Consider the following 25,828-nt stretch of genomic DNA (forward strand, 5'->3'; position numbering starts at 1 on the left):
TATAGTTCCTATCGCCGGATTAAACACCTTATCGCCATCTGCTATTAAAGGCTATAAGAAACTGTGTAGAAATTCGTGTGCTTTGAAAATCATTAAGTTTGATACGGAACCACCTTAATATTTACAAACCACACATTATGTTTTCCTTTAATACATATTTTTTTTTAATCAATTAAAATGAGAATAATCCATACAGAGCGTTGCAAACATTTCAAAATCATGAGTTGAAAAACGCTGACTCCGCCAGATTAAATACTAGAGCCTAACACAAAGCGGAGCGGCGACGCACTGGCGCCTACAAACCTAACAGGGATACTTCACGCATTGCGCAATGCGTGAAGTATCCCTGTTAGGTTTGTAGGCGCCAATGCGCGTTTCGCTCTGGCCGCCCGCCCGCCGAGCCGCAGCGTGCCACGGCGCTTGAAGCAACTATTTCACACCAGAAGTATTGCACAGTACCACACGAAATTGAAGGCGCACTAACATAGTAGGAATGGCAGGCATCCATCAAAGGTACGGAGCTTTCCTCGCAAAATAAATCAAGATACTACGGCCCAAAAAGAGAGCGGTAGTCCAAAAACTCACTAAGTTCTAGCATCCGTAATTAGTAACGTTTAGCATAAACTTTATCGTCTGGCTATTGCTTAATCGCCATCGGCTATAAAAGGATGTAAGAAATTGTGTAGCCGGTTATAGAAGCTAATGGAAATCTTACAGCCGGCTGTAGGTCTATGGTATTTTGGAACACAGATTCTACTGCCAATTTTTACCAGGGAATTTGTACACGTGCGGCCATTCAAACGGCGTTTTTCCTTAGCACGACAGAATTAATGCCAGATCGACCTGCGTGTCGAATACTGATTCTTTATCAATTTATCTTCGTCGATAGCATTCACTGGAAAATATATCTCTTGGATCCAGGGTCCGCAAACTCCTATGAAATTTTAAAAAAAAATGCTCCATATTCCATTGATTTTTCGCTTGAATGGAGAGCGAAGCCTTCGTTTGTCTGATTTTTATTTAACTGATTTTTATTTTTATTTCATTAATATTTGAAGTTAAGCTAAACTAATCATTTTCAAAATTATAATCCAATTTACTCAATTTAACTTGTAATGAAGAAGTTTTCTTTAGATTCAAGCAAAAATCCGATTGAATCGAGAGAATTTTTTCTTGTCAAATTTGCTAAACGTCGGGACTCAGGATCTAGGAGTCTTTTTCATCCAGCGTGGTTGGACATAGATTCATCGATCTCGTTCATCCGATATGGATTTAACAATTCAGGATTCCAGGCACTGGCTTTGACTGTCCGAGCCTTAAGCGCGTGCATCTTTGGTTCTTTGCAGACCTTTCTCCTGGGCTCGGCACCGAGGGGCGGCGACGGTTATAATTTACTCGCGCAACTTGTCGGCCATTCCACCCTCCACCACCTCAATCATCCGATCGGTTTTATTGTGTCCGGTGGCCGCGACCGGTAACGAGGGACGCTGCAAAAATAATGATATTATTTATACATCAGACAGTTACGCCCTTTGCCAAAACGCGGAGCCCCTCAATTTCCGTGCGTCTGACGCAAGGGCGTATCTCAATTTCCGTGTGAGCCCTATTGTCCATATGCCTCCATACCTTCTAGAGCTCACGTGGAATCGAGATACGCCTTTACGTTGGAGGGGCGACGAATTTGCGGGTGTCTAGCGATGCCTGCTTCGACCATCAGACCCTGTAAAACGAGCCTTCAGAGAAGAGAAAAATGACGATCTGCAAAGTGAGGATTCGTCAGTTGGATCGCGTTTAGAACGGTAGCGAGGCGTGTTTCGCGATAAATCGATTGATCTGCCATTTGAACTTATGAGGAAGGGTCGATAGACAGGGTGTTCGCATCGAACACCTTAGATTCTTTACCATGGCCTCAAATGGGGAAATACCTATCGATGATCGATTATTCACGCCTCGCCTTCGGTTTAGAAATAAGTGAGAAAAACAGAGCAAAGGGTCTGCCTTTTGCATATAATTGATTTTTTATTCATTTTTTTGTTTCAAAATTGAAACCTTTATAAACTTCAGGGGAATTGCTTGCTCATTTCTGATCCAAAAAGTAAAATTTTCTGTAAAAATCATCAATTCGTTCGATTATTATATATCATCTGGGTTTTTCCTCTAAATCCTGGTAAAAATTGGCGAAAGGAGCTGCGTTTCAAAATACCATAGGAGTTCTTATAGCCGACTGAGGAAGGCGATAGAAAATCATATAGCTGGCTGTAGAAAGTGGAAAAAATTATACGGCCAGACTACACGAAGCGATAAAAAATTAAACAGCGGGGCTATAGTTACTGTCGCCGCGCCGGGCTATAGTTACTGTCATCATATAGTTGGCTACAGAAAGCGGAGCAAATCATAAAGTCGGGCTATACGAAGCTATAAAAAATTATACAGTCGGGCTATAGCTCCTATTGCCTGGCTTTACACTTTATCACCATTGGCTATTAAAGGCTATAAGAAATTGTTTAGAACTTCGTGTGCTTTATAAATCCTTAAGTTTGTACAGAATCACCTTGATATTTACAAAACGGACATTATATTTTCCTTTACTACATATTTTTTTTCATCAGTTAAAATGAAAATAATCCATACAGAGTGTTGCAGACATTTCAAAATCATGAGTTGAAAAACGCTGACTCCGCCAGATTAAATACTAGAGCCTAACACAAAGCGGAGCGGCGACGCACTGGCGCCTACAAACCTAACAGGGATACTTCACGCATTGCGCAATGCGTGAAGTATCCCTGTTAGGTTTGTAGGCGCCAATGCGCGTTTCGCGCTGGCTGCCCGCCCGCCGCGCCGCAACGTACCACGGCGCTTGAAGCAACTATTTCACACCAAAGGTATTTCACAGTATCATACGAAATTGAAGGCGCTCCAACATATAAAGAATGGCAGGCATCTTTCAAAAGAACGGAGCTCTCCTCGCAAAATAAGTCAAGATACTACGGCCCTAAAAGAGAGCGATAGTCCATAAACTCACCAAGTCGTAGCATCCGTAATTAGTAACGTTTAGCATACACTTTATCGCCAGGCTGTTGCTTAACCGCCATCGGCTATAAAAGGCTATAAGAAATTGTGTTGCCGGCTATAGAAGCTATTGGAAATCTTACAGCCGGCTGTAGGTCTATGGTATTTTGGAACACAGATTCTACTGCCAATTTTTACCAGGGAATAAAAGAGAGCTAAATTAATTTTCATAAATAGAGCAAGTGGGCAGTCGGTTCCCTCTCACCGTGATCCACAAAAACTTAATCATGAAGTGTTGAAAAAGAAAGCATAGTATTAGGATGCGTTTTACGCAAATTTTTGGACGAAACAAGTCAAAACATATTATCTAAAACCAGATGTACATATCGTGGTTTGTTGTTTACAGTTCAAAAAAAGTAGTTCAAGGAAAGATTTATTTCAAATTTTTTTTGTCATTCATTATTGGTACTATTTTTCTGATTTTCAATGCAGTTTCACGCTCGTTTTTATCCACGAAAAGAACTTAACCCATGAAAACTTTGTCTTCAGAGCATCATAGAGAGAATTTTCCAACGAAATTTCGGAAATTAACTTTTTCGACGCCACGTGAAACATTTTATTTTACATTCTCTGTTACATAATTTTTACATATTTTACATATTATTACGTAATTTTATTTTCCCTCAGAGGATTAGGGTCCCTTCTTTTGTGAACTGTCACATGTATGAACTAGAATTACGTACGAAAATCCAAGGGTTTTTTTTATTTCTTCTTTCAAGCACGTTGTCACATCACAATAAGAATACCGTATATTTTATTAGTTTTTGTCTTCTAATACGTTGTCAGATTGCGATGAAATTCTCTGAGAGTCTTAATTTAAATGTGCGATTTCTAGATTTTTAGGCCTACAGTTTGACAAACCTGCTCGGAGTACCTCGCCTCACGCATGACTCGCGTCACCGAGGTCGTGACGAGATGCTGCAGGGTCCTGCTGTACTGAAAAACGTCGTATGAAACATTGAACGTTGCCAAATTTCCTCCCATAAAATATTTATTTATGAGAGAAAGTTATTTATATATTCCTTTGAATTTTCCAGAAATCCTAGGTAAATTTATGGGCCAAAATCCCTCAAAAATTATAAGTCTTACATGTTTAATACTTTCACAGAGTTTGTATTTTAACTCAGACCATTTCGCAATGTCTGAAGGTACATACGGTGCTTTTCCTTAGAACGTCAGGGTACGAGGGTCTATTAATCATAATCGAGGGGGAATAAAACTGAAAGTGGTGACGGCTCCCCCTGGATACCATCAGGGGGAGGGGGCGGGATGCGTCCCAAGACCTGCGTTCGGATTTGTCATGCATTGCACCCCTTCGACACATCGGTCGATTTTCTCTCGATCGAGGTCCCATCGTTCTCGGGTAAAGTCTCGATCATCGATAAATCGAAGTGGGATCTTTCGAGTCGCGTGTGCTTTTGATGGATGGTGAGAAGTCGATCAATCTAGTGCGGCATAACGTCGTGTCGAGGGTGCTAGCGGCACAGTGGAGTACTTTTCGAAGATAACTTGGCCCATACATTTTGAGTACATTTATAGAGAGAGTGTGGACATCGGGCCTTATAGAGACCTTGAGGATCCAGAAAAATGGCGGAGATTCCAAGTTGACAATCTTTGACGCTTATCCCCTGCTTCACTCGTTGCCAACTTTGCTTTCGCAGAGATCTAGGTGGGAAAGATTTTCTCGAATGGAACTCTTGTGACTCTATATGCAAAGAATTTTCTTAAGCCTCCCTTAATCATGCATGGTGTAAACCAAATGAGGCTCCTGAGGTAAGGAACTAATTAAGAATCGACTATGAAAACAACCCTAACTAATATTTCAGTCAGGTGCACGGTGATACATAGAATTAGTACCTTATTTTCAATGTTTAAGTTATTTTGTATCATCTGCGTGCAACTCCCCTCATATTTTTGGGATCTTAAGAGCTATACCAGTCGCTTCACATAGGGCTATAAACTTTTCTTACGTATTTACGTGAGTAGAATTGAAATTTGTTTTCGACGTTCTCCATTAATTCTCATACAGGCACACGGAGAAAAAAATTCGTGCGTGGGACCCGAAGTTTAGGTCATATGGATCTCTGAAGTTTTCGGATTTAGCATCTGAACATTTTAGGTCTATCTGTTGAGGTTCAAATCACACATCTGAAACTTCAGTTCTTACATCTGAAGTACTTCGGTTTTCACATCCGAAAAACTTCGGTTCTCACATCTAAAGTACTTCAGGTGTAAGAACTGAAGTTTCAGATGTATGATCCGAACCTCGACAGCTGGACCTAAAGTGTTCAGATGCTCAATCCGAAAACTTCAGAGATCCATATGACCTAAACTTCGGATCCCATGCACGAGTTTTTTTTTCTCTGTGCAGGGCAGTTGTGAAATAAAATGAAACGAAATAATTATTTAGTAGTTTGTTCCACTGTGCGACTTTTTGTTTAGAGAAGGTGGGGGAGGCATCATTGATAGAAGGGGGAACGTAGCCGGGGGAGGGGGAGGGTGAAAGGGGTGATTGATTCCTAAACGGAAATTGTGACTCAATCCAAAATTTTGATCTGGAGGCTCAAGTCCCGCTGTTGTCGGCGGACGCGGGCGGGTCGGGAGGAGGGCGGATATTTGAATATTTAGAAGTGATTAATGGAAACATAGTCACCGTTCATCGTAATCACTGTTTATTCTTATCCGACCAGTGATTGATTCGGTTTTAAACTTAGCAGGGCGGCGCGACCCCTCATCTGCCCGCTTGACCCCTTCCGCCCTCCGCTCCGCACCATTGCATCGCTCAGTCATAGGTGAGCTTACTCCAGGCTCCACTGGTGGCAGCGTCCACTTAAAAATATGAAACGATTTAATGTACGGGTCATCACCCTCCTCGTTGCATTTTTTGTAGTACTCTGACTAAGAATTCTGTGCGCAAGGAATGGGGGATTTTTTTTCCAGTGATGCACGGAGAAAAAAACTTCGTGCATGGGACCCGAAGTTGAGGTCATATATCGACGGTGAAACTACCAAACCACGTATCTCGTTTGCGGTGTTTAAAAATCTACGCTCACATTTTATTTTTTTGAAGTAGACCAAATCAATATCATTCCTTGAAATTTTCACGGAATTTTCTCTGCACAAAGAGGAAAAATCACAGAAATTTTCAAGACTGGATGTTAAGTAGTTTTTCATTTAAAAAATAAAGTATGACAGGAAGTCTGCGACGTCGCAAACCGAGATACGTGGTTTGGTAGTTTCACCGTCGATATGTAGATCTCTGAAGTTTTCTGATCACGCATCCGAAAACTTGAGGTCGAGCTGCCGAAGTTCGGGTCAGGCATCGAGGAACTTTGGCCTGTACCGGAGTACTTCAGATGTGTTACCGGAACCCTTTGGTAATAATCGAAGTACTTCAGATGTCTGACCTGAACTTCGGCAGCTGGACCTCAAGTTTTTAGATACGTGATCCGAAAACTTCAGAGATCTATATGGCCTCAACCTCGGGTCCCACGCACGAAGTTTCTTTCTCCGTATGGAGAGAAAATAAAACAAAATAGGACTATTCAAATGAATGTTGAAAACTCCGGATTCATTTGATATCTCTCAATTTCGGATTCATTTATTTTCTTAAAAAAAAAAAAAAAAAAAAAAAAAAAAAAAAAAAAAAAAAAAAAAAAAAAAAAAAAAAAACTTACTAACAACAGGAATAAAATTAGCACTTGCCATCGACAAATAACAAATGACTAGCTAGGGATTAAAGTTCTAAACTTAAGAATTAGCCTAAACATACAATTTTACGTTCCAAACTAAAGAAGAGGAAAAAAGTCATTTTTTAGTCATTGTTATAAATATGGCTTAAAATCTCTTGTTACTTACACATTTCTGTGTCTCCTTGGGAACTTGTCGAAACAGTTCAAATGCAATAGTATTAGAGTTTAAATATAATCATTTCAGGATTGCAAGCACTCAATAGTTTGGTTGGTTATGATGAGTTCTCATCTTGAGTCACCCAAAAATCCTTAAGTCTTATCATGTCTTAACTGCGTGGCTGTCTCAGTTTTGCTTGAAATTGAATTTTTTTCTTGTAAACGTACAGACGTGGACAACTTTTATACTTTCATTCCTTACAAAATTACTGAGTAAAGGCCTGCTATGCCTCTTCAGATGATGTAACTGTAAGTTTGGTAAAAATGCTATAAGATATACCTGTTCCCTCATGAAAAGTTACTGCAATTTTTCAAGTTCTACTAGCTCGCAGAGTAATCATCAGTCTAGGCTAATAGGAATAATAGGCGTTTAGGAATAATTATACACCTAGATCCAGCCAGCGTGTATTTAGTTAAAATTACCTTCAAGTCTTTTGAATTCACGTCTTCCAATTGAAAATATTAGATGAAAAAGGGTTTTCGACCATTTGAAAAACATTTGCGCATACTTGTCTCACGCTCAAAATTATTTACTGATAAAGAATTTGCAGGTGTCTGGAGTATTATGAATTTCATGTGTATAAGTGTAATCACTATAAGTGAACTGAACACGAGGACACCCTTGGTTTCTAAATTAAACAATCATTGGTGATAATAAGACAAAATTATCCATTCTGCTAAAATACATGTATTTAAATAAGAAAAACCGCTAAACGACACCACTAGATTGTGCATTTTCTCACTTGTAAATCTAATTTTATGTTATTTCCCATATTCGAAAAAAAATATATGAAAGAAACTGCGAGATCAGTTCTTTATGCACTCTCAGATGAAGCAGTAAAAATAATTTGCGTGCAAATTGACACAAGAATCGGTCACAAGAATCTGTCAGCTTCAAATTTTGTATGTTTGTTCGTCATCCAGTCTCATCGATAGGACTGCTTAGTTCTTTAATTTCTTTCGCTTGTATTCCCTCTTCCCCGAAGCCTACCGAGACCCTACAATCAACATCCAAATTAATTCCTACAAACATTGTCGACTTAATCTTGACACCCTTAAAGTCCTTCTCAAAGACGTACTCATATTCCGAACTTAAAGCAGCTTCGGCAGCTTCCCTGGCACTTTCGTTTCGCCTCAAAGCGAATACAAAAGCGACAAAATCTTTGCGAAGGAGCACCACATCTGGCTTGGTCGGCTGAAATGCAACACGCAAGGGTGATATCACTTCTTCGAAGGCCTCCGGGTCCTCGTAGGCCAGAATCGTGAAAATCGGGCCCACGAAAGACACCCGCTCTTCGGTCACCAATGAACAAGCCGGATGATAAAGGCCGTGAATCGCCGCTGCCAGTTCCATCATCGTCTCTTTGGAAAGCGCTAGGTTTTTCACAGCCTTCACGAGTTTCATCTTCGCAGCAGAGGAGATATTCCGCGCATTTTGGTAAAAGTTCGAATCTCGCGCCAAAGTCGTCCCTAAGGCGAATGCGGCGTCCTGATTGGTCGCTAGGAAACCGTCGACGGTGATCATACCGATGTAACCGGACTCATAAAGGTAGTTGAAGAAAATGGCGCCAGCTGAAGCCACAACCTCAGGATCGACTGTAGCATTGCCGCGAACAGCGTGGAACATATCTTTCCCGATTGCAGGTTTAAGGTGTGGAAATTCTGGTAGTTTCATCATGTCCCAAAAAATGGCCTTCTCGATCAAGGATCCGATCAGCGGTCGTGAGAAGAGACCCAGAAAATCGTTTTTCAACGGTTCGACCGATTCGGCCCAGTAGGGCGCAAATTTTCGATTCTTTACGAATTTGGTCGGTGAAATTGTGTTGAAAATCTTTTTAGGTGAGTGGGCGATAGAATAACCATCGTAGTAAAACTTGAATCTAGGTAGGTTGTCCGCCAAAGAGGATTTTTCCAGTAGATGCTCTACCTCTGTTTCGGTAATTCCGAAGTATTTCACGTACTGCTCCTTGAGATTGTAAACTTCTTTTTCGATGCAATCTGGATAGGGTTTACATGAAGTAGATCGTCTGAATACAGGGATCCGACACTGAAACTCCTTTCAATATGCTCATTTCCGTCCAACCACTGTTTAAGTATGTGTTTAAATTCCATTATGACTGTGTCCTCTTCCGCAATAACCCATTTAAAAGAAGCGCGAGTCAACGCGTCCATTTCATCCATCAGAAACGATTATTTTCTGGCTATAATGAGTGTGCAGTGCTTTTGTATAGTCAATCATAACGTTTCCGAATTCAAACTCGTCTGTACACGCTTTATTAAAGTCTTTTAATTTGACGATTTTTTCCTCGATGGCTCGATCGAATAGTTTTGGGTCAGTGTTGTTTCTTACATCAGTAAATATTTTGCACATGTTCTCCCTAAAGGTTAGCTTACTCGTCGTGGACAAAAGAGGTTGGAAATTGAAGTATATTACCGGATATTTTCGAAAATGTGCGTCAAAAAAATTCTTTTCTTTGGAGTGGATAAGGGTGTCTTCGAAAAGTTCACGGGCCTGCTTTTCGTTGTTCGTGATGCTAAGAATTCCTCCATCATTTTCAGATTGGTTGTTTTCCCATACCGCAAGGGGGCTGCAAGATAAATGTGTTTTGGAGGATGTGTTTAGCTCGTAAAATTCTTTAAGCCACAACGTTTTGTCCACGAATGTTTCATTATTTGACCGTATTTCGCCGAAGACTGAGGATGCCGCATTTTTTACATCTGTGAACGGAAGTGAATTTGTCTTAAAGTTTTGTACTGGTACTCATTAGAGTTAAAAAAAATTATCTTTCACTCTAATTATAATTTTTGGAACTTCTTGGCTTTGTTTTCCCCGCGAAATAGTGTGGACCCAGCACCATTTCTCCACCTTGTTACATACAGTATTCAGGCCACTTCTCAGTGCTTTTTTTCTTAAACTATTTATAATTATTCGCATGTTGAATAATCTATATATCGACGGTGTAAGTCCGCAATCACATAACTCGTTTGCGGTGTCTGAAAATATCCGCCTCTATGTTATTTTTTTTTTAGGAGAACAAATTGACATCATTCCTTGAGGTTTTTGCAGAATTTTCTTCGCACATAGAGAAGAAAAATCACGTCAGTTATAAAGAATTGCCGTTGAGTAGTCATTCGTTTAAAAAATAAAGTATGACAGGAAGTCTGCGACGTCGCAAACCGAGTTATGCGATTGCCGACTCACACCGTCGATATATACCTACCGCACCTACCGCGAAGCAAGTTGTTTTATCTTGAATGAATTATTTGTAATTACTTTAAAAAAGAAAAAAGAAACAATAGACCCGAAGATGCTAACAGAAAGCTGCCTTAAGAAAGATAATTTACAAACCATCCGTTTTCCCAGTAAGGAAATTAGTACAGCCAAGAAGTGAAATGATAAAAAAACCGCTCCATCCTCCTCCTCCTCTCCCCCTAAAAGATGCCTGGAACAGACAATGCCAAAAGAATCATAAAGATTGGATATCGACAGATTAAAAAGTATGTTTAATACAGAATGTTCTTCATTCAAGCAACGATTCAATCACCTTCGAAGGGTGATTAGGTTTGAATGATCAGTTTGATTTAAATAACCTTCTAAAAATTCTAAACTGAAATTCGAAACCTTTTCTTCAAATGAATATCAAATGCTTGTTGCCGTTAATGAATTATTTTTTATTCGCAGAATAAGACTCGGATCCAGTTTTGAATCAGTTGTTGTCCTAGCCAATTAATGCAATTATATATTATAAATAAGTATGGTCAGCCAAGAAAAATCAACCTCATATTATGGAACTCCAAAGTCGTCAGTCCAAAGTAACCAAAGTTTGCAGTCTCAGAGACCGAAATCTATCAGTTCATATGGCTTAAGTTATTTTTCATGGAACACTAAGCAGCGTAGTCTTTACTGGTACTTGGGTTATGACAAAGTTCGGTTTATCCTACCGAAAACCAGGGGGATGTAAAATTAAACGGATTATGAGGCCTTTCTGCGCATCCTAAATTTTTTCAAAAATGATCTGTATTTTCTCAAGATCTTAAGCTGAAACAAAGCACAATTCGTTGTACTTACCACCTGCAAATTCCAGATTAAAACATTCACAATCCAATGATGGAATTCAGATTAAACTTTCCTCAGACCTTTCGAACGATGACACAAGTTTTGTGAAGGATTTGACCAGTCAGTATCGTAATTAACCACTTTAAAGAGCTCCCTTGAAAAAAGCACGCACATATACATGGGAACAACAGTTTAGAAAGGATTTCTCACACAGTAGGTCGTTCTTTGCCATGAATGATCAAAAGGAGGTTAATTGAGTGATTACTCAATAACGTCATACCATACCGTAATATTGCTTTATCTGATGATTTTTTGTATTTGAAAAGTGTCTGTAGGTAAATAAACTCACTGTCAGTAATATTGAGCTGGTCATTGTGTGTCTTCGCATTTCAGATGTGGTCAGAGGCGGACTGGCTCCTCGAAGCGGCCGCGGCCCCGGGAAATCGCCAACAGATCGCCCCCCCCCCCCCCCCCCCCATAATTTTTCGATATTAGCCGCAGGCGTATGGGTCATTCTGCAAAAATTGCCGAAGTTAGGTTCGATTGCCAGAGTGTATTTTTGTGTGAGAGTGATACCAAGAATATATCTCCCTGGAAATTTTGTCACATTTTTGATAAAAAAAAATGTCCACTTTCTCTCCCCGGAAGATAGCAAAGTTCAACGGTTTCTGAACGATAGAACGTAGCAGTATTAAAACTTGAAAAATTTCCACTCGTAAATTATATTTTCACCGGAAAACATTCCGGATTGCAAAATCTCTACAATCCTATGTTCCTAGGATTGCAAGTTCCGAGCTCACGGCGTGCACTGTTCGGAAATGGTGTGCACTGCGGTGGGTTCTAAATAAGACTTTTCAACGACTTGATCGCGCATGGCGCACCGTGGTATACACGCAATGCATGTAGTATCCTACAGACTTGTAAGGCGCTACTATGCGCCGCCGTGCGCACCGTGCTGTACGTGCAATGCATGAAGTATCCGGCAGTCTTGCAAGGCGCTACTACGCACCGTGCGCGTCAGCCCCGCGGCACGCCGGCGGCCGGCCGCACTGGGTTTGACGCGATTATTCAAACTTGCGGCGTCAACGGTTACAATGATTTTGAAGCTGTTATACAGTTAATGGAATTATTGTTATTTCAAATGATGAATCATTACATAAAACCTCGTGGTAACTCGTGGTAACTGCATGACCGTCTCGTTTTTGGTTGAAAATGAATTTTTTTACTTTTAAAACCTACGAACATAAAAAAAGTTCATTCTTCCATCCATGATAAAATCACTGAGTATAGGAGTTTGCTTGCTATGTTTCTCTGGATGGTGTAGCTCTCACCTTGGTAAGCTATCAGATGTATCTGTACTCTCGTAAAAAGTTAAATCGCAATTTGTCAAGTTCCCCTAGCTCTCAGAATAATTATCAGAGCAGGCTTATAGGCTTACACCTAGCCAAAGTACGTAAAAATTAATGTCTAGTCTAGAATATCCGTCTTTCAATTGAAAAAATTAGATGGGAAAAGGGGTTTCAACTAATTGAAAAACATTTGCGTTCTCCTGTCTCACGCTCAAAATTATTCCCCGATTCACAAGGACCGACAACTAGGTCAAAATTGTGAATGTTTGTCCGTCATCTGATTGGACCGCCTATGCCCACCTCCTGAATTTCTTTCTCTTGTATGCCTTCTTTCCCAAATCCAATGGATACATGACAATGAAAATCTAGATTAATTCCTACAAAAATTTTCGACTCAATCTTGGCATCCTTTAAGTCCTGCTGAAAGATGCCCTCGTATTCCGAGGCCAGAGCAGCTTCTGAAGCTTTGCGGGCACTTCCCCCCCGCCTCAACGTGAATACAAAAGCGACAGAATCCTTGCGAAGGACCACCACGTCTGGCTTCTTCGGCTGAAGTCCAACACGCAAGGGTGACAGCACTGCCTCAAAGGGCTCCGGGTCTTCGTAGGCCAAAATCGCGAAAATCGGGCCAACGTAAGATACTCGCTCCATGGTCACCAACGAACAAGCCGGATTAAAAATTCCGTGAACGGCCGCTACCAGTTCTATCATCGTTTCGTCAGATAGCGCTAAATTTTTCACAGCCTTAATGAGTTTAGTCTTCGCAGCGGATGGGATACTGCGCGCGTATTGGTAGTAGTCCGAATCTCGCGCCAAAGTCGTCCCCAGGGCGTAAGCAGCATCCTGATTGGTCGCTAGGAACCCGTCCTTGGTGACAAACCTGACATAACCGGACTCATAGAGGAAGTTGAAGAAAATGTCTCCAGCTGCAGCCGTATTCTTCGCATCGACGATGGCATCGCCACGAACATCGTGGAACGTATCTTTCGCGACCGAATGATTGAGGCGGGCGAATTTTGGCAGATCGTTCATGTCTTCAGAAATAGCCTTCTCGATCAGAGATCCGATTAACGGTCGTGAGAAGAAACCCAAAAAATCGTTTTTCAATGGCTCAACAGATTCGGCCCAGTAAGGCGCGAATTTCCGATTCTTTACGAATTTGGTCGGTGAAATTGTGTTGTACACACGTATACTAGAATTCGTGACAGCGTATCCATCGTAGTACGACTTGAATCTGTGTAAATCGCCTGCCAGAGAGGATTTCTCGAGTAGATGCTCTACCTCTGTTTCGGTAAGGCCGAAGTATTTTGCGTACTGTTCCTTAAGGTTGTAAACTACTCTCTCGATGCAATCTGGATAGGGGTTGACATGAAGTAGGTCGTTTGTAAACACGGATCCGACGCTAAAACTCTTTTCAATGTACTCATTTCCCTCCAACCACTGTTTAAGTATGTGCCCAAATTCCATTACCACCGCGTCTTGCTCCACGATGTCCCTTTTTAAAGTAGCGCACGTCAACGCGTCCATTTCATCGATCAAAACGATTATTTTCTGACCATAGTGTGTGTACAAAGCCTTCATGTAGTCAATCGTAGCCTTCCCGAATTCAAATTTGTCCGTACACTCTTCATTAAATTCCTTTAAGTTGACCATTTTTTCTTCAGTGGTTAGATTGAATAAAGTTGGGTCGGTGTTGTTTCTTACATCAGTGAATATTTTGCATATGTTTTTCCTGAAGGTTAGCTTACTCGTCGTGGATAAAAGAAGTTGGAAATTGAAGTATATTACTGGATATTTTCTAAAGTATGTGTCAAAAAAATTATTTTCTTTGGAGTAGATAAGGGTGTCCTCAAAAAGTTTGTGGGCCTGCTTTTCGTTTGTAGTGATGCTGAAAAATTCCTCCATCATTTTTAGGTTAGTTGTTTTGCCGAACCGCAAGGGTGCTATGAAATAGACGTGTTTGGAGGGTAGCTCGTGAAATTCTTTCAGCCATAATGTTTTGTCCACAAATGTTTCAATGTTTGACCGTATTTCACCAAAAACTGAGGATGCCGCATTTTTTACATCTGTGAAAGAAATTAATCGCTAATTAGTGTTAGGAGCAATGTAAAGGGGGGAAAAACAGTTCGTCGACGAAAAGATTACAGCAATTTTTTTTCGAAGTGGCTATTCGTCGGTACGGTACCGACGGATAAATGGCTATTCGTCGGTACCGTACCGATGAATAAATAGCTATTCGTCGGTACCGTACCGATGAATAAATAGCTATTCGTCGGTACCGTACTTTGATTTTAGTACGTAAATTATATTAAAGATATGATTTCTTAATAATATTTTGGTGGAAGTTAAGAGCTAAAAATTGGGTGAAAGATGGAAAAAAAACCCAACACGAGTTGTAAAGAAATATTCTCCAAATTTAATTTATGTATTTAATACTCTCACATAATACTGAAATGTACTACTCTGTCAAATAAATAATCATAATACTGAAATGTACTTCACTGTCAAATGAATCATCATAATACTGAAATGTACTACTCTGTCAAAAGAATCATCAAGAACGCTTCTTTTTTCGGGTGGTGGGGCCTTTAGTTTCATTTGCAGGTGTTTTCTTTCGTTTTCGTTTTTCGGGGGGATTTTCCACAGATTGTCGGTCGGCAACGGTGCGATTAAAGGAACAAAGTTGTCTTGCTGGCAGTTTAGGTCGCCCTCGTGAAATGACTTTACTCTTAAATTTTAGCTTCGTGAAGCTCTCTGCACTGACATTTTCGTCAGATGGAGCAGCAACAGAAACCGAACATTTGCTGGTGGTGGAATAGCTCTCTGCACTATGATCGTTGTTAGTTGGGGCAGCGACAGATACTGAAGATTCGCAGGTTTTCGAGGTTTATCGGCACTTAGTATCTCCGTGTAATTACAACAGAGCACCATAGATGGCGTTTGCTCGTCCATTCGGACCAAGGCTTGACAACACATTTTTATTAATTAATGTCGCCGATGCGGTACCGACGAATAGCCATTTATCCATCGGTACGGTACCGACGAATAGCCATTTATCCGTCGGTACCGTACCGACGAATAGCCTCATCCATTTTTTTTTCCTTCAAACTGAAAACTGTACGATTTTAACCAAAATTATTCTTGTAGGATTGCCAGCAGTCTGGAAAACCGGGTAAGTCAGGGAATTTCCGGTGACCGGGAAAAATCAGGAAATAGTTCGAGGTGCGTTTAGCAGTACTGAATGTAATTTAAGGGGGAAAGACCAAAGTGAAAATTTTATCATAATGTCAGGGAAAATCAAGGAGTCAGAAAAGTTTGGAGTCAAGGAAAAGCAAAAAAGTCAGGGAATTTGATGACGAGGAAATTATGGTAACCCTGGAATTTTACTGTAGGACATGTTGCCAGATTTTCTTTCATGTAATATTAGTTAACGAGATAACTGAGTAGTAATTATTTGGCTTTGAAATCATGTGTATATGTTTTTGATAATAAAGTCTCAAGATATTTAGTTGCTTTGTTCTCCTCTAAAAGGATTCAGAAAGAAGGAAACTTGAAATAAAATCTGGCTAATTTTGGTTAAATCCGTTCAATTACTTCATGAAAAATTCGAGCAATATCTAACGTTCGACCCTCTCTAAATTGGGATGTAGGAATAGAAGCATTTTAAAGAAACTCAGCAAGAAATGTGAAACGTATGATACAAATATTTCGACCTTGCCGTTGCTCAAATTGCATAGCATCTATTTGGAGGGGCTCTTTGATTCATGCTCATTTTTTGCTGCTTCGAAATCATCCCAACGAATTGGTATTTTTCCTAAATTTCAGTCGGAAGAAACCCCTACAGATCACAGGTAGCAAATTCCTCGAACAGCTATAGGATTTTGTATGGATGTCAAGTAAAGACTGAGGTGATCTTCGCAAGTTGACAAACTGTTTTTATTTCTAAACGCAGCAATTTGGCATATCTGGAATCAATTATTTGTGTTTACTTTTTGTACTATTTGCGACACAGAAAACTGCTTTATGAAAAAAAATTTACAAACCATTCGTTTTCCCAGTGAGGAAATTAGTACAGCCGAAAAATGAAATGAATAAAAACCGCTCCATCCTCCTTCTCTTCTTCCTTCTCCTCCTCTTCCTCCTCTTCTTCCTCCTCCTCTTCCTCCTCCTCCTCCTCCTCTCTTAAAAGATGTCTGGAACAGACTATGCCAAAAGAATCATGAATATTGGACATTGATAGACAAAAAGTGTGTAATATAGAATGTTCTTCATTAATGCAACGATTGGTCCATCATCTTCGGAGAGTAGTTAGGCTTGAATGACCAACTTGGTTTATATAACCGTCAGAAAAGTTCTAACAGAAAGTCGAAAAAAGCAAAATCAAGTTTATTCGCGGCATAATACCCGATCGAGTTTTTAAGTAATTGTTATTCTAGCCAATTAGTGCAATAAGTCCGTTGCACGCAGGAGATACAGCCACGTGAATAAATTGTTTGTCTGTTACTGAAAATCACGTTCGTCATACAGAGAAAGTCTGAAATGCACCCCTTAGCGCGCATTCTACGTAGCTTTTAATACGCATTTCAAATTTTCCGTGTCTGCGGGCAGTTTTTCATAGTGTTCGACAGTCAGGTTTTCCCAGAGAGAAATCTAAAATAAATAAACAAAAAAATTTCCAAACTTTTTCTAGTGCATAATTTTATTCCTTTTATGGTATTTTTCTCTCCTTTTTTCTTGTTTTTGCAAAAACAAAAGCTTTAAATCGATTGAATTCTCACCCAAGGAAAGTTTTGAACAGATCGCGAGACTTTTTGATTCTTTAGGTTAGGTTTACTCGAGTCTCCCATGAAATGTCCCGCGGAGACAAGGCCGAATATTTTACTGAAACTTTTCAGAGACTGTTATCTTTACTGAAGTTCGGTTCATCCGATCGAAAATCGGGGTATCGTTACGTGCCCTAAGAATCCTCAAAATGATCTGTTTACTTTTAGGATCTCAAGCTGACACAAATCACAACTCGCTGTACTTACCACCGGCAAATTTCAAATTAAAACATTCACAATACAACGATGGAATTCAGATTAAACCTTCCTCAGAGCTTTCGAACGATGACACAAATTTCGTGAAGGATTTGACCAATCAGTATCGTAATTAACCACTTTAAAGCTCCCTTGAAAAAACATGCAAACATACATGAGAACAACAATTTAGAAAGGATTTCTCATACAGTAGGTCGTTTTTTGCTATGCACAGTCAAAAGGAGGCTATTTGAATGATTACTCAATAACGTAATACCATCGCAAACGCTTTATCTGATGATTTTTTTTCATTACAAAAGTGTCTATAGGTAAATAAACTCACTGCCAGTAAAATTGAGTTGGTCGTTGTGTGTCTACGCATTTCGAGTGTGACACCATGAATATATCTCCCTGGAAATTTTGCCACATTTGTGATGTAAAAAATGTCCACTTTCTCTCCCCGGGAGATAGCTAACCTCGACGTTTTCCAAACGAAAAAAGGTAAAAGGTTAGCGTAAAAAGTTTCCAACTTGAAAAATTTCCGCCAATGAATTATATTTTCACCGGAAAACATACAGTTTTTCAAAATCTCTACAATTATGTGCTCCGAGCTCGCGGTGTACACCGCTCCGAAATGATGTGCACTGGGGTGCGTTCGACACCAAGAAAATACGACTTTCCAACGATTTGAGCGCGTATGACGCACCGTGGTATACACGCAACGCGTGAAGTATCTTAGAGACTTGTAAGGCGATACCATGCGCCGCCGCGCGCACCGTGCTATACGCGCAATGCATGAAGTATCCTGTGGTCTTGTAAGGCGCTACTATGCGTTACGCATCGTGCGCGTCAGCCCTCGCGCCACGTCGACCGCACTGTGTCTGACGCGATTATTCAAACTTGCGGCGTCAACGGTTTCAATGATTTTGAAGTTGTTCTACAGTTGTTGGAACTATTGTCATTTCAAATGATAAAACATCACATGAAACCCAACTATTTTTCTTCCCTTCATTTACATATTTTTTATAAAGAATTTGGTGCGGTCTCCAATAGCTAGGGGAGCAAATAGAATAGAGAGAGAAATAGGACAGAGGAAAGAAGAGTAGGGCGAAGCGATCTGGCAACCTCGGAACGACGAGTTCCGAGCCTATCATAGATAGCGCATGGATGGAACCCGTCGAACTCAAAGCGACCAGTCCATAAAGCGAGAAAATGGGGATAAATCTACATGACAGAGAGAAAATGCACTATAAAAATATGAAAAATAAGCACTCTAAGCACTCACCGAAGTCCTCAGTCTGGTACAGCCATGCGGCGCTGAAGCGGCATGCTCTCGACGTCACGGGCGAAACCTGGCGCCATCTCACTCGCGTAAGCTAGAAATCTAGCCTAGCATGGTAACAGCTCTCAAGCGGGGGCGTAAAGGATCAAAAGTGCGGACATATCAGGAAAAAGGAGCGGTAGCTAAGGGCAAGGGTGCGGTTGGGCGACACAAGCACACTCTCATTCATACCATCATAACTAAAGCAGGAAAATAGTCGTCTACTACTAAATAAGCAAGCTTGTTTTACCAAGAGCGATGAAAGAAACGGTGATGAGAGCGGTGAGAATGGCAGCAAGAGCAGCAATTTCCAAAAAAGGCAGCAAGGCAGCAAGGCAGCAGCAGGAGAGAGAATCACAGAAGCGCGGCGACGTTCTCGGCGTAATCGACGTAAGTGAGGCGACGCGAGCTGAAGTCTGAAATGGCTCACTGGGAAAGTAGGGGAAAATCTCCAATCAGCTCTGATTGGCCGATCAGCCGCCTCGGGGCTCTCTCCTCCTGCCGTCCTGCAAGCCCGACTTGTAGCGACAAATATAGCGAAAAAATACGATGAAAATCGGCGCCAACAGAATTCTAAATAGAGGCATGCAGGTGGAAACGATTTTTACGTGTAGGCTCCGTCGTTGCTCAGCGATGTAATAATGTGATCATTTGGACTTTATTTTGCGATTCGGAAGTATAATTTATGACTCATCTGTAAAAAAAACACTTGTGTGCATTTGGAAACTAACGGTACATACATTGTTCCTAAACTAAGCCAGAAATTGTAGCTCCTAATTGCATAATGAAGTTAAGCTTGCTCCTCTGGTGGTAGCATCCACTTGAAAACATGAAACGGTTAATGCAGGATCATCCTCATTGCTGATCTTTTAAAGTGACTGCGAAGCAGAAATTATGGAGGAATGGAGGTCATTTTTAAGAGATAGATTGAAAATTAAACAAAACAAAGAGGGCATTTTTATTTTCGAATAAAAACAAAAGTTCGTTGATGCATTTGCTATTCGTCAATTTCAAATTCCCTTATTTTCCAAAGAACCTTAAAACAATAGGAATTATTTCAACATTTGAAATCAAATTTTACAAAAAAAACAAATTCAACATGCTAAAATCAGCTTTTTAAGATATTCCTAAAACAACATGAAAAATCATGTTTCGGGTTCTGATCTTAAGCCATTGCTGGAAACGGCTCAAAAACTACTATTGCACATCTTGGTGTGTACATGAAAGGCGTGGCTCACTTATTTTGAAATTGATAAAATGAAATGGTATCAAAATTAGCTATTATTTCTTAATTGCAAGGACTCAATGGTAAAATTTGAATTCATGGAACTTACCAATGACGAGGTCTCACGCTAAGTACAGAGGCAGATCCAGCAATTTGACAACACTGATTTTTCTGTATTTAAACCTGTGTTGAAAATCGATTTTTGCCGAATCACCATCTTTCCTCCGAGGATTGATACATTTCAATACGTTGAAATTGAGAAAAAGTAATGTTGCCAATTTACTGGATTTGCCATTGCCAAAAATCACCAAGCCGTGGCAGGTCTTAACTGCTCGGCAACTTCAAGTTTGGTCAACTTCTTGTAAACGATGGGATAAATGTATACTTCTATCCATTACTATATTCCTGAGTCAGGGTGTGGAATGCAACTTTGGATGATACAGTTTTAAGTTTGCCGTAACTGCCATGAGCAATATGTAACCTGTACCCTAATGAAGTGTTTACAATTTTACAAGTTAAAGTAACCAGCGGCATTATGACTACATGTTTTCACAGCTAAAATATATGTATGAAGTGAAAATTATCTTCTTGTATCCACAAATGTTCGCATTTTAATATATGTGTAGAACTTTTGATGGGCAATTAAGGGTTTTCAGTCTTTCGAAAAACATCTCTGTATTCCCTCCTCATGCTTAAAATCTTTATGTGTTTCACTTGTACCTGCTAGACTCAAAATTCTTCACTTCCAGTCACTTTCATCGATCGAATCGCCTGCCTCTTTGATTTTTTGTATTACCTATTATTCCCTGTTTTCCAAAGCTTATAAAGACCTTTCACTAGGCGTCTAAGTAGATCCAGGGAAAATTTTCGATTCGATTTTAAGAGTCTAAGTTTTCCTCAAAGATCTTAACATCTCGAGGCAACTACTTTCGAAGCAATGCTTCATATGCTCAAGCCTCGCCCAGGCCAAGTTTCTTTAAGCATTCTCAGATGACGTGATAAAAAGTTTGCGTGCACATTCTCCATTAAAATGAAATTGTCAAATTCAAAGTCTGTGTGTTCGTTCGTTATCCAGTCTCATCAACCGGACTGCTCACTTCTTTAATTTCTTTCACTTGTATTCCTTCTTTCCCGAAGCCTATCGATACCCGACAATGAACATCCAAATTGATTCCCACAAAAATTTTCGACTCAATCTTGACACCCTTCAAATCCTGCTCAATTACGTTCTCATATTCTGAGACCAAAGCAGCCTCCGAAGCTTCGTAGCCACTCTCCCCCCGCCTAAACGTGAACACAAAAGCGACAGAATCCTTGCGAACGAGCACCAGGTCCGGCTTATTCTGCTGAACCCCAACATGCACGGGCGCCAGCACCGCTTCGAAAGCCTCCGGGTCCTCATAGGCCAGAATCGTGAAAATCGGGCCCCCGAAAGACACCCGCTCCTTCGTCACCAACGAACAAGCCGGATGATAAAGACCGTGAATAGCCCCAGCCAGCTCTATCATCGTCTCTTCGGACAGCGCTAGATTTTTCACAGCCTCAATAAGTTTCATCTTTGCAGCGGAGGAGATGTTGCGCGCATTTTGGTAGTAGTTCGAATCTCGCGCTAAGGTCGCCCGAGGGCGAAAGCAGCGTCCTGATTGGTCACTAGAAACCCGTCGACCACCTTGTGACCATCCAACCCTGTGACCATCCTGACGTATCCGGATTCTTCGAGGAACTTAATGAAAACATCACCAGCCCTAGCTAGATTTGTCGAATCGACGGTGGCATTGCCGCGAATGGTGTGAAACATGTCCTTCCCGACCGGAGAGTTGAGGTTTGCGAATCTTGGCAGGTCGTTCTTGTCCTGAAAAGGGCCTTCTCGACCAGAGACCCGATTATCCGGTCGGGAAAAAAGACCAATAAAATCATTCTTTAAAGGTTCGATCACTGATTCTGCCCAGTAGGGCGCGAAGTTTTGTTTCTTCACGAACTCGGTCGGAGATATTGTGTTGTACACCTGCACACTGGAATTTGTGACTGTATACCCATCGTAGTACGACTTGAATCTTGGTAGATTGCTTGAAAGAGAGAATTTCCCGAATAAATCTTCTAATTCTTTGTCAGTCAGGCCGAAGTATTTGGCGAACCGTTCCTGGTCGTTGAAAAGCTACTCTTTCCAGGCTGTCTGGATAGGGATCAACATGGGATAGTTCGTCTGTGAACACGGCTCCGACGCTGAAACTCTTTCTAACGTACTCGTTTCTCTCCAACCACTGTTTTAGTATAGTCCCGAATTCCAATACCACCGCGTTCTGTTCCACGACGTCGTTTCTCAAATTGGCGCGCGTCAACGCGTCCATCTCATCGATAAGAACGATTATTTTCTGGCCATAATGTGTGTGCAACGCCTTCGTGTAGTCAATCGTAGCGTTTTTGAATTCAAACTCGTCTGTACACCCTTTATTAAATTCTTTTAGTTCGGCTATTTTCTCCTCGGCGGTTAGATTGAATAGTTGAGGGTCTGTTTTGTTTCTTATATCGGTGAATATTTGGCATACGTTTTCCCTAAAGGTAAGCTTACTCCTCGTCGACAGAAGGGGTTTGAAATTGAGGTATATCACTGGGTATTTTCGAAAGTGCGCGCTGAAAAAACTCTTTCTCTGTGGAGTGGATGTTGGTGCCTTCAAAAACTTCGCGGGCCTGCTTTTCGTCGTTAGTGATGCTGAAGAATTCCTCCATCATTTTCAGGTTGGTTGTTTTGCCGAACCGCAAGGGGGCTGTGAGATAAATGTGTTTGGAGGGTAGCTCGTGAAATTCCTTCAGCCATAATGTTTTGTCCACAAATGTTTTGCTAGACCGTATTTCACTGAAGACTGTTGATGCTGCAGTTTTTCTACCTGTAAATCAAAAACATTTGATTTTTATGAAAATAATTCAAATTTTCAAAAACTTTTGATTGATTTCTTCCGTCCTCCGCTACGCACAGTGGATCGAGTGAATGGAAGAAGTCGGATATGAAATTTTTGACAAAAATTGTAAAATTTTACGTTTACCGCATCACAATTTTAATTTTAAGAGGTGATTTAAATAGAAAATTTTACGAGAAAACCATTGAAACTTCTTTAAAAACATCAAAATTTCATATTAATGGAGATAAACACCTTTAAAGTTTTGAAATCCTGTGCGACCTCTCCCATTGACTCGATCCACTGTATGCTGGTGCTCCGTCTCGAGTAGATGATCCTAGTGTGATGGTCTTAGACAACCTTTGCCTGGAGCTGATTATGAAGCAGTTACTATCGAAGGAATGAAGGACGAGACTCTCATTGTAGGCACATCCACAAAAAATCTTGTTCATCTAATCGATTTTCCACCTTCCTTCCTTTCAGTTCCAGAGCTGGTTAACATAATTACATGAAAATTTCTGCATTTCTCTCCTGTAACTGATCATTGAACAGCTCTCACTAGAATCGGCCTACTAACAATACTTAATGCCGAAATGCCGTCGGTGCTTCATTCTTTTACCAGTAAAGTAAGGAACACTCTCCTTTGAAATCATTTGCATATGCTCCTTATAATCTACAGTAAATGCACAATGTCTCAAGATACTAGGCTGATTTCCTTAGAACTCGAGATGAGACAACAACAATAGACTCAAACAATAATGTTTGCCCTCGAAAAAAAGGAAAAATAGGAACAGAAATTTTGAAACTTCTCATCAAGGGTTCCGAAATGTGTGATATAAATATTTCGACTTCTCCGTAGCTCAAATTGCATAGCATCGATTTGAAGGGGCTCTTTGACTCGCGGTCATATTTTCGCAGCGTAGTGTCCATTTCAACAAATATTAATTTTAAATTTTAGCTGAGGAAAACTCCTCAGAAAATTGTACGAACAGCTAAAGAATTTTGTATGGATGTGAAAGAAAGTGGTAATAACAGAGCTCCTCGTAAAATAGAAAACTGTGTTGACGTTTAAACGCATGTAAACATAATCGAGATAGATCGAAGCAGGTTGCCCTCTCGATAATGGATTATTTATAAATGTGCGAATCGAAGAAAAAAAACCTTAAGAAATTGTGAGAGGCACAGGAAGCTGACGGTGGAAAGAGTCTTTACAAACCATCGATTGTCTCAGCAAGGAAATTCGCACAGCCAAGAAGTAAAATGATTGAAAACCGCTCCATGCTCGTCCTCCTCCCTCCCTAAAAAGTTTCTGAAACATCCAATTAAAACAAAAGTATAATGATACTTTTAAAATAAAAATAATTGTTTTTAATCATGCGACATGCAGCTCGGTCATTCTCGAAGGGTGGTTTTAGATTACCAGGTTGGTTAAAATAATCATCCGAGAATTTTAATTCAAAAGTGGAAACCTAATGTCAGACACTGAATAATAACTAAACGCTGGGTGCCGAATATGGGTTTTTTTCCGGGGAATATGGCCAGGATCGATTTTTTTTACCAATGTGTCATCCCAGATAATAGCATCATAAAATAACATGGTTTGCGGGAAATGTTTAAGCAAAAGAATTCTTCGAAAAAGCAAGAGGGCTTGAGATGAAAAGGACAAGCCCTCGGCGCGGCGGTTGGCATGTAGCATATATTAGCGCCTACAAGACTGCATGAATACTTCACCCATTGCGCCAAACACATTGCGGTCAGGAGCGGTTGGCGTGAAACGCATGAATACTTCACGCGTTGCGTCCAACACAGTGCGTTCAGCAGCGGTCGGCGTGAAACGCATAGCGCCTGCAAGACTGTCGGAATACTTCACGCATTGCGCCAAACACAGTTCGATCAGTGCGGCGCGGCGGCGGAAGTTAAAATTATTAAACCACATTTATGTTTGTTCTTTCATAATTTTTTGGTTCATTTCTTGTAAATGGAGAAGCAAAGTTCCGTGAAATTTTGCTAGTAGTGTTGACAGGGCTTTCGCAAAAAAATGTATTCAACACGAGTAGGTAAACGCGTCTCATGCACCCCTCCCTCTCCGGCACGTTCTCTTGAGGGTTTTTATTGATGTTTCAAAACGGATGAGAAGGGGGCGGCAAAATACAGGCGGCCCATGGGCGGCAAGTAAGTAAATCCGGTCCTGCTTAGGAACGAATACATTCCTCTCCAAAGCACCAACTAGTTGTTCAGGAGAGAAAAACATTTCTCTCCTAAAAATTGCTCGCGAACTATGCTATTTAATAATACTATTTTATAGGATGGCACACTAGCTCATTGTTATCTTTGCCAATTTAGTTATGGATGAGAATGATTGACGAAAATAAAACTCTGCTTTATATTATACAGCACTAAAGTTTTTAGTGTTGGTAAATAAAGTTTGCGATCTCAGAGACCGAATTCCATCAGTTCTTGTGATTAAACGTTTTATTCATGTAAAGTTATCTTATTTGTTACTGAGAATGTCGGTTATCTAGACCAAAATTCGGTCGATCCGACCAAAAACCAGAGGGTGTAAAATTGAACGGACTATGAGGCCTATCTGCACAGTGCACATCCTAAGATTATTTAAAATGATCTGTATGCTTTTCGGAATTCAAGCAGAAACAAGGCACAATTCCTTATATTTACAACTAGAAAATCTAACAGTAAAACACTCACAATCCAACGATGGGATACAGATTTAAACTCCCTCAAAACGCTCGAACGACGACACACGTTTTGTCAATGAGTTGACCAATCAATATCGTATCCATCTACTTTAAATATATCTTAAAAAAGCTCAGAAATACATGACCACACATTTAGAAAGGGTTACTCGTACGATGAAATAATCAAAAGGAGGTTAATTGTGTGACTGTTAGGGAACGTAATGAAATGTAATATAACTCCTTTATCTGATGATTCTTTTCATTCAAAAAGTGCCGGTCGATAAACTCCCT

At 40.4% G+C, this 25,828-nt stretch overlaps 2 protein-coding genes across 3 annotated transcripts; both read right to left on the reverse strand.

Moving 5' to 3' along the window:
* Positions 1–9,373: 9,373 nt before the first annotated feature.
* LOC109044528 (uncharacterized) lies at positions 9,374–18,371 on the reverse strand. Its single transcript, XM_072299761.1, has 5 exons — positions 17,414–18,371; positions 16,427–16,586; positions 11,047–14,449; positions 10,327–10,420; positions 9,374–9,695 (listed from the first exon to the last, which is right to left on the reverse strand). Exons 2-3 carry the CDS (start codon positions 16,488–16,490, stop codon positions 12,657–12,659), a joined length of 1,857 nt encoding a protein of 618 aa, XP_072155862.1. The 5' UTR covers positions 16,491–16,586; positions 17,414–18,371; the 3' UTR covers positions 9,374–9,695; positions 10,327–10,420; positions 11,047–12,656.
* Positions 18,372–19,656: 1,285 nt separating this feature from the next.
* LOC109044508 (uncharacterized) lies at positions 19,657–25,720 on the reverse strand. 2 transcript variants are annotated; one of them, XM_072299765.1, is made up of 3 exons: positions 25,548–25,720; positions 24,058–24,150; positions 19,657–22,832 (listed from the first exon to the last, which is right to left on the reverse strand). In XM_072299765.1, exon 3 carries the CDS (start codon positions 21,501–21,503, stop codon positions 21,015–21,017), a length of 489 nt encoding a protein of 162 aa, XP_072155866.1. In that variant the 5' UTR covers positions 21,504–22,832; positions 24,058–24,150; positions 25,548–25,720; the 3' UTR covers positions 19,657–21,014. The 2 variants fall into 2 exon arrangements, with proteins under 2 accessions (XP_072155866.1, XP_018917813.2); XM_019062268.2 differs by having other exon boundaries at positions 25,548–25,701.
* Between the last annotated feature and the right edge of the window lie 108 nt (positions 25,721–25,828).

The sequence above is a fragment of the Bemisia tabaci genome, chromosome 4 (assembly GCF_918797505.1).
Source record: "Bemisia tabaci chromosome 4, PGI_BMITA_v3".
Lineage (NCBI taxonomy): Eukaryota > Metazoa > Arthropoda > Insecta > Hemiptera > Aleyrodidae > Bemisia > Bemisia tabaci.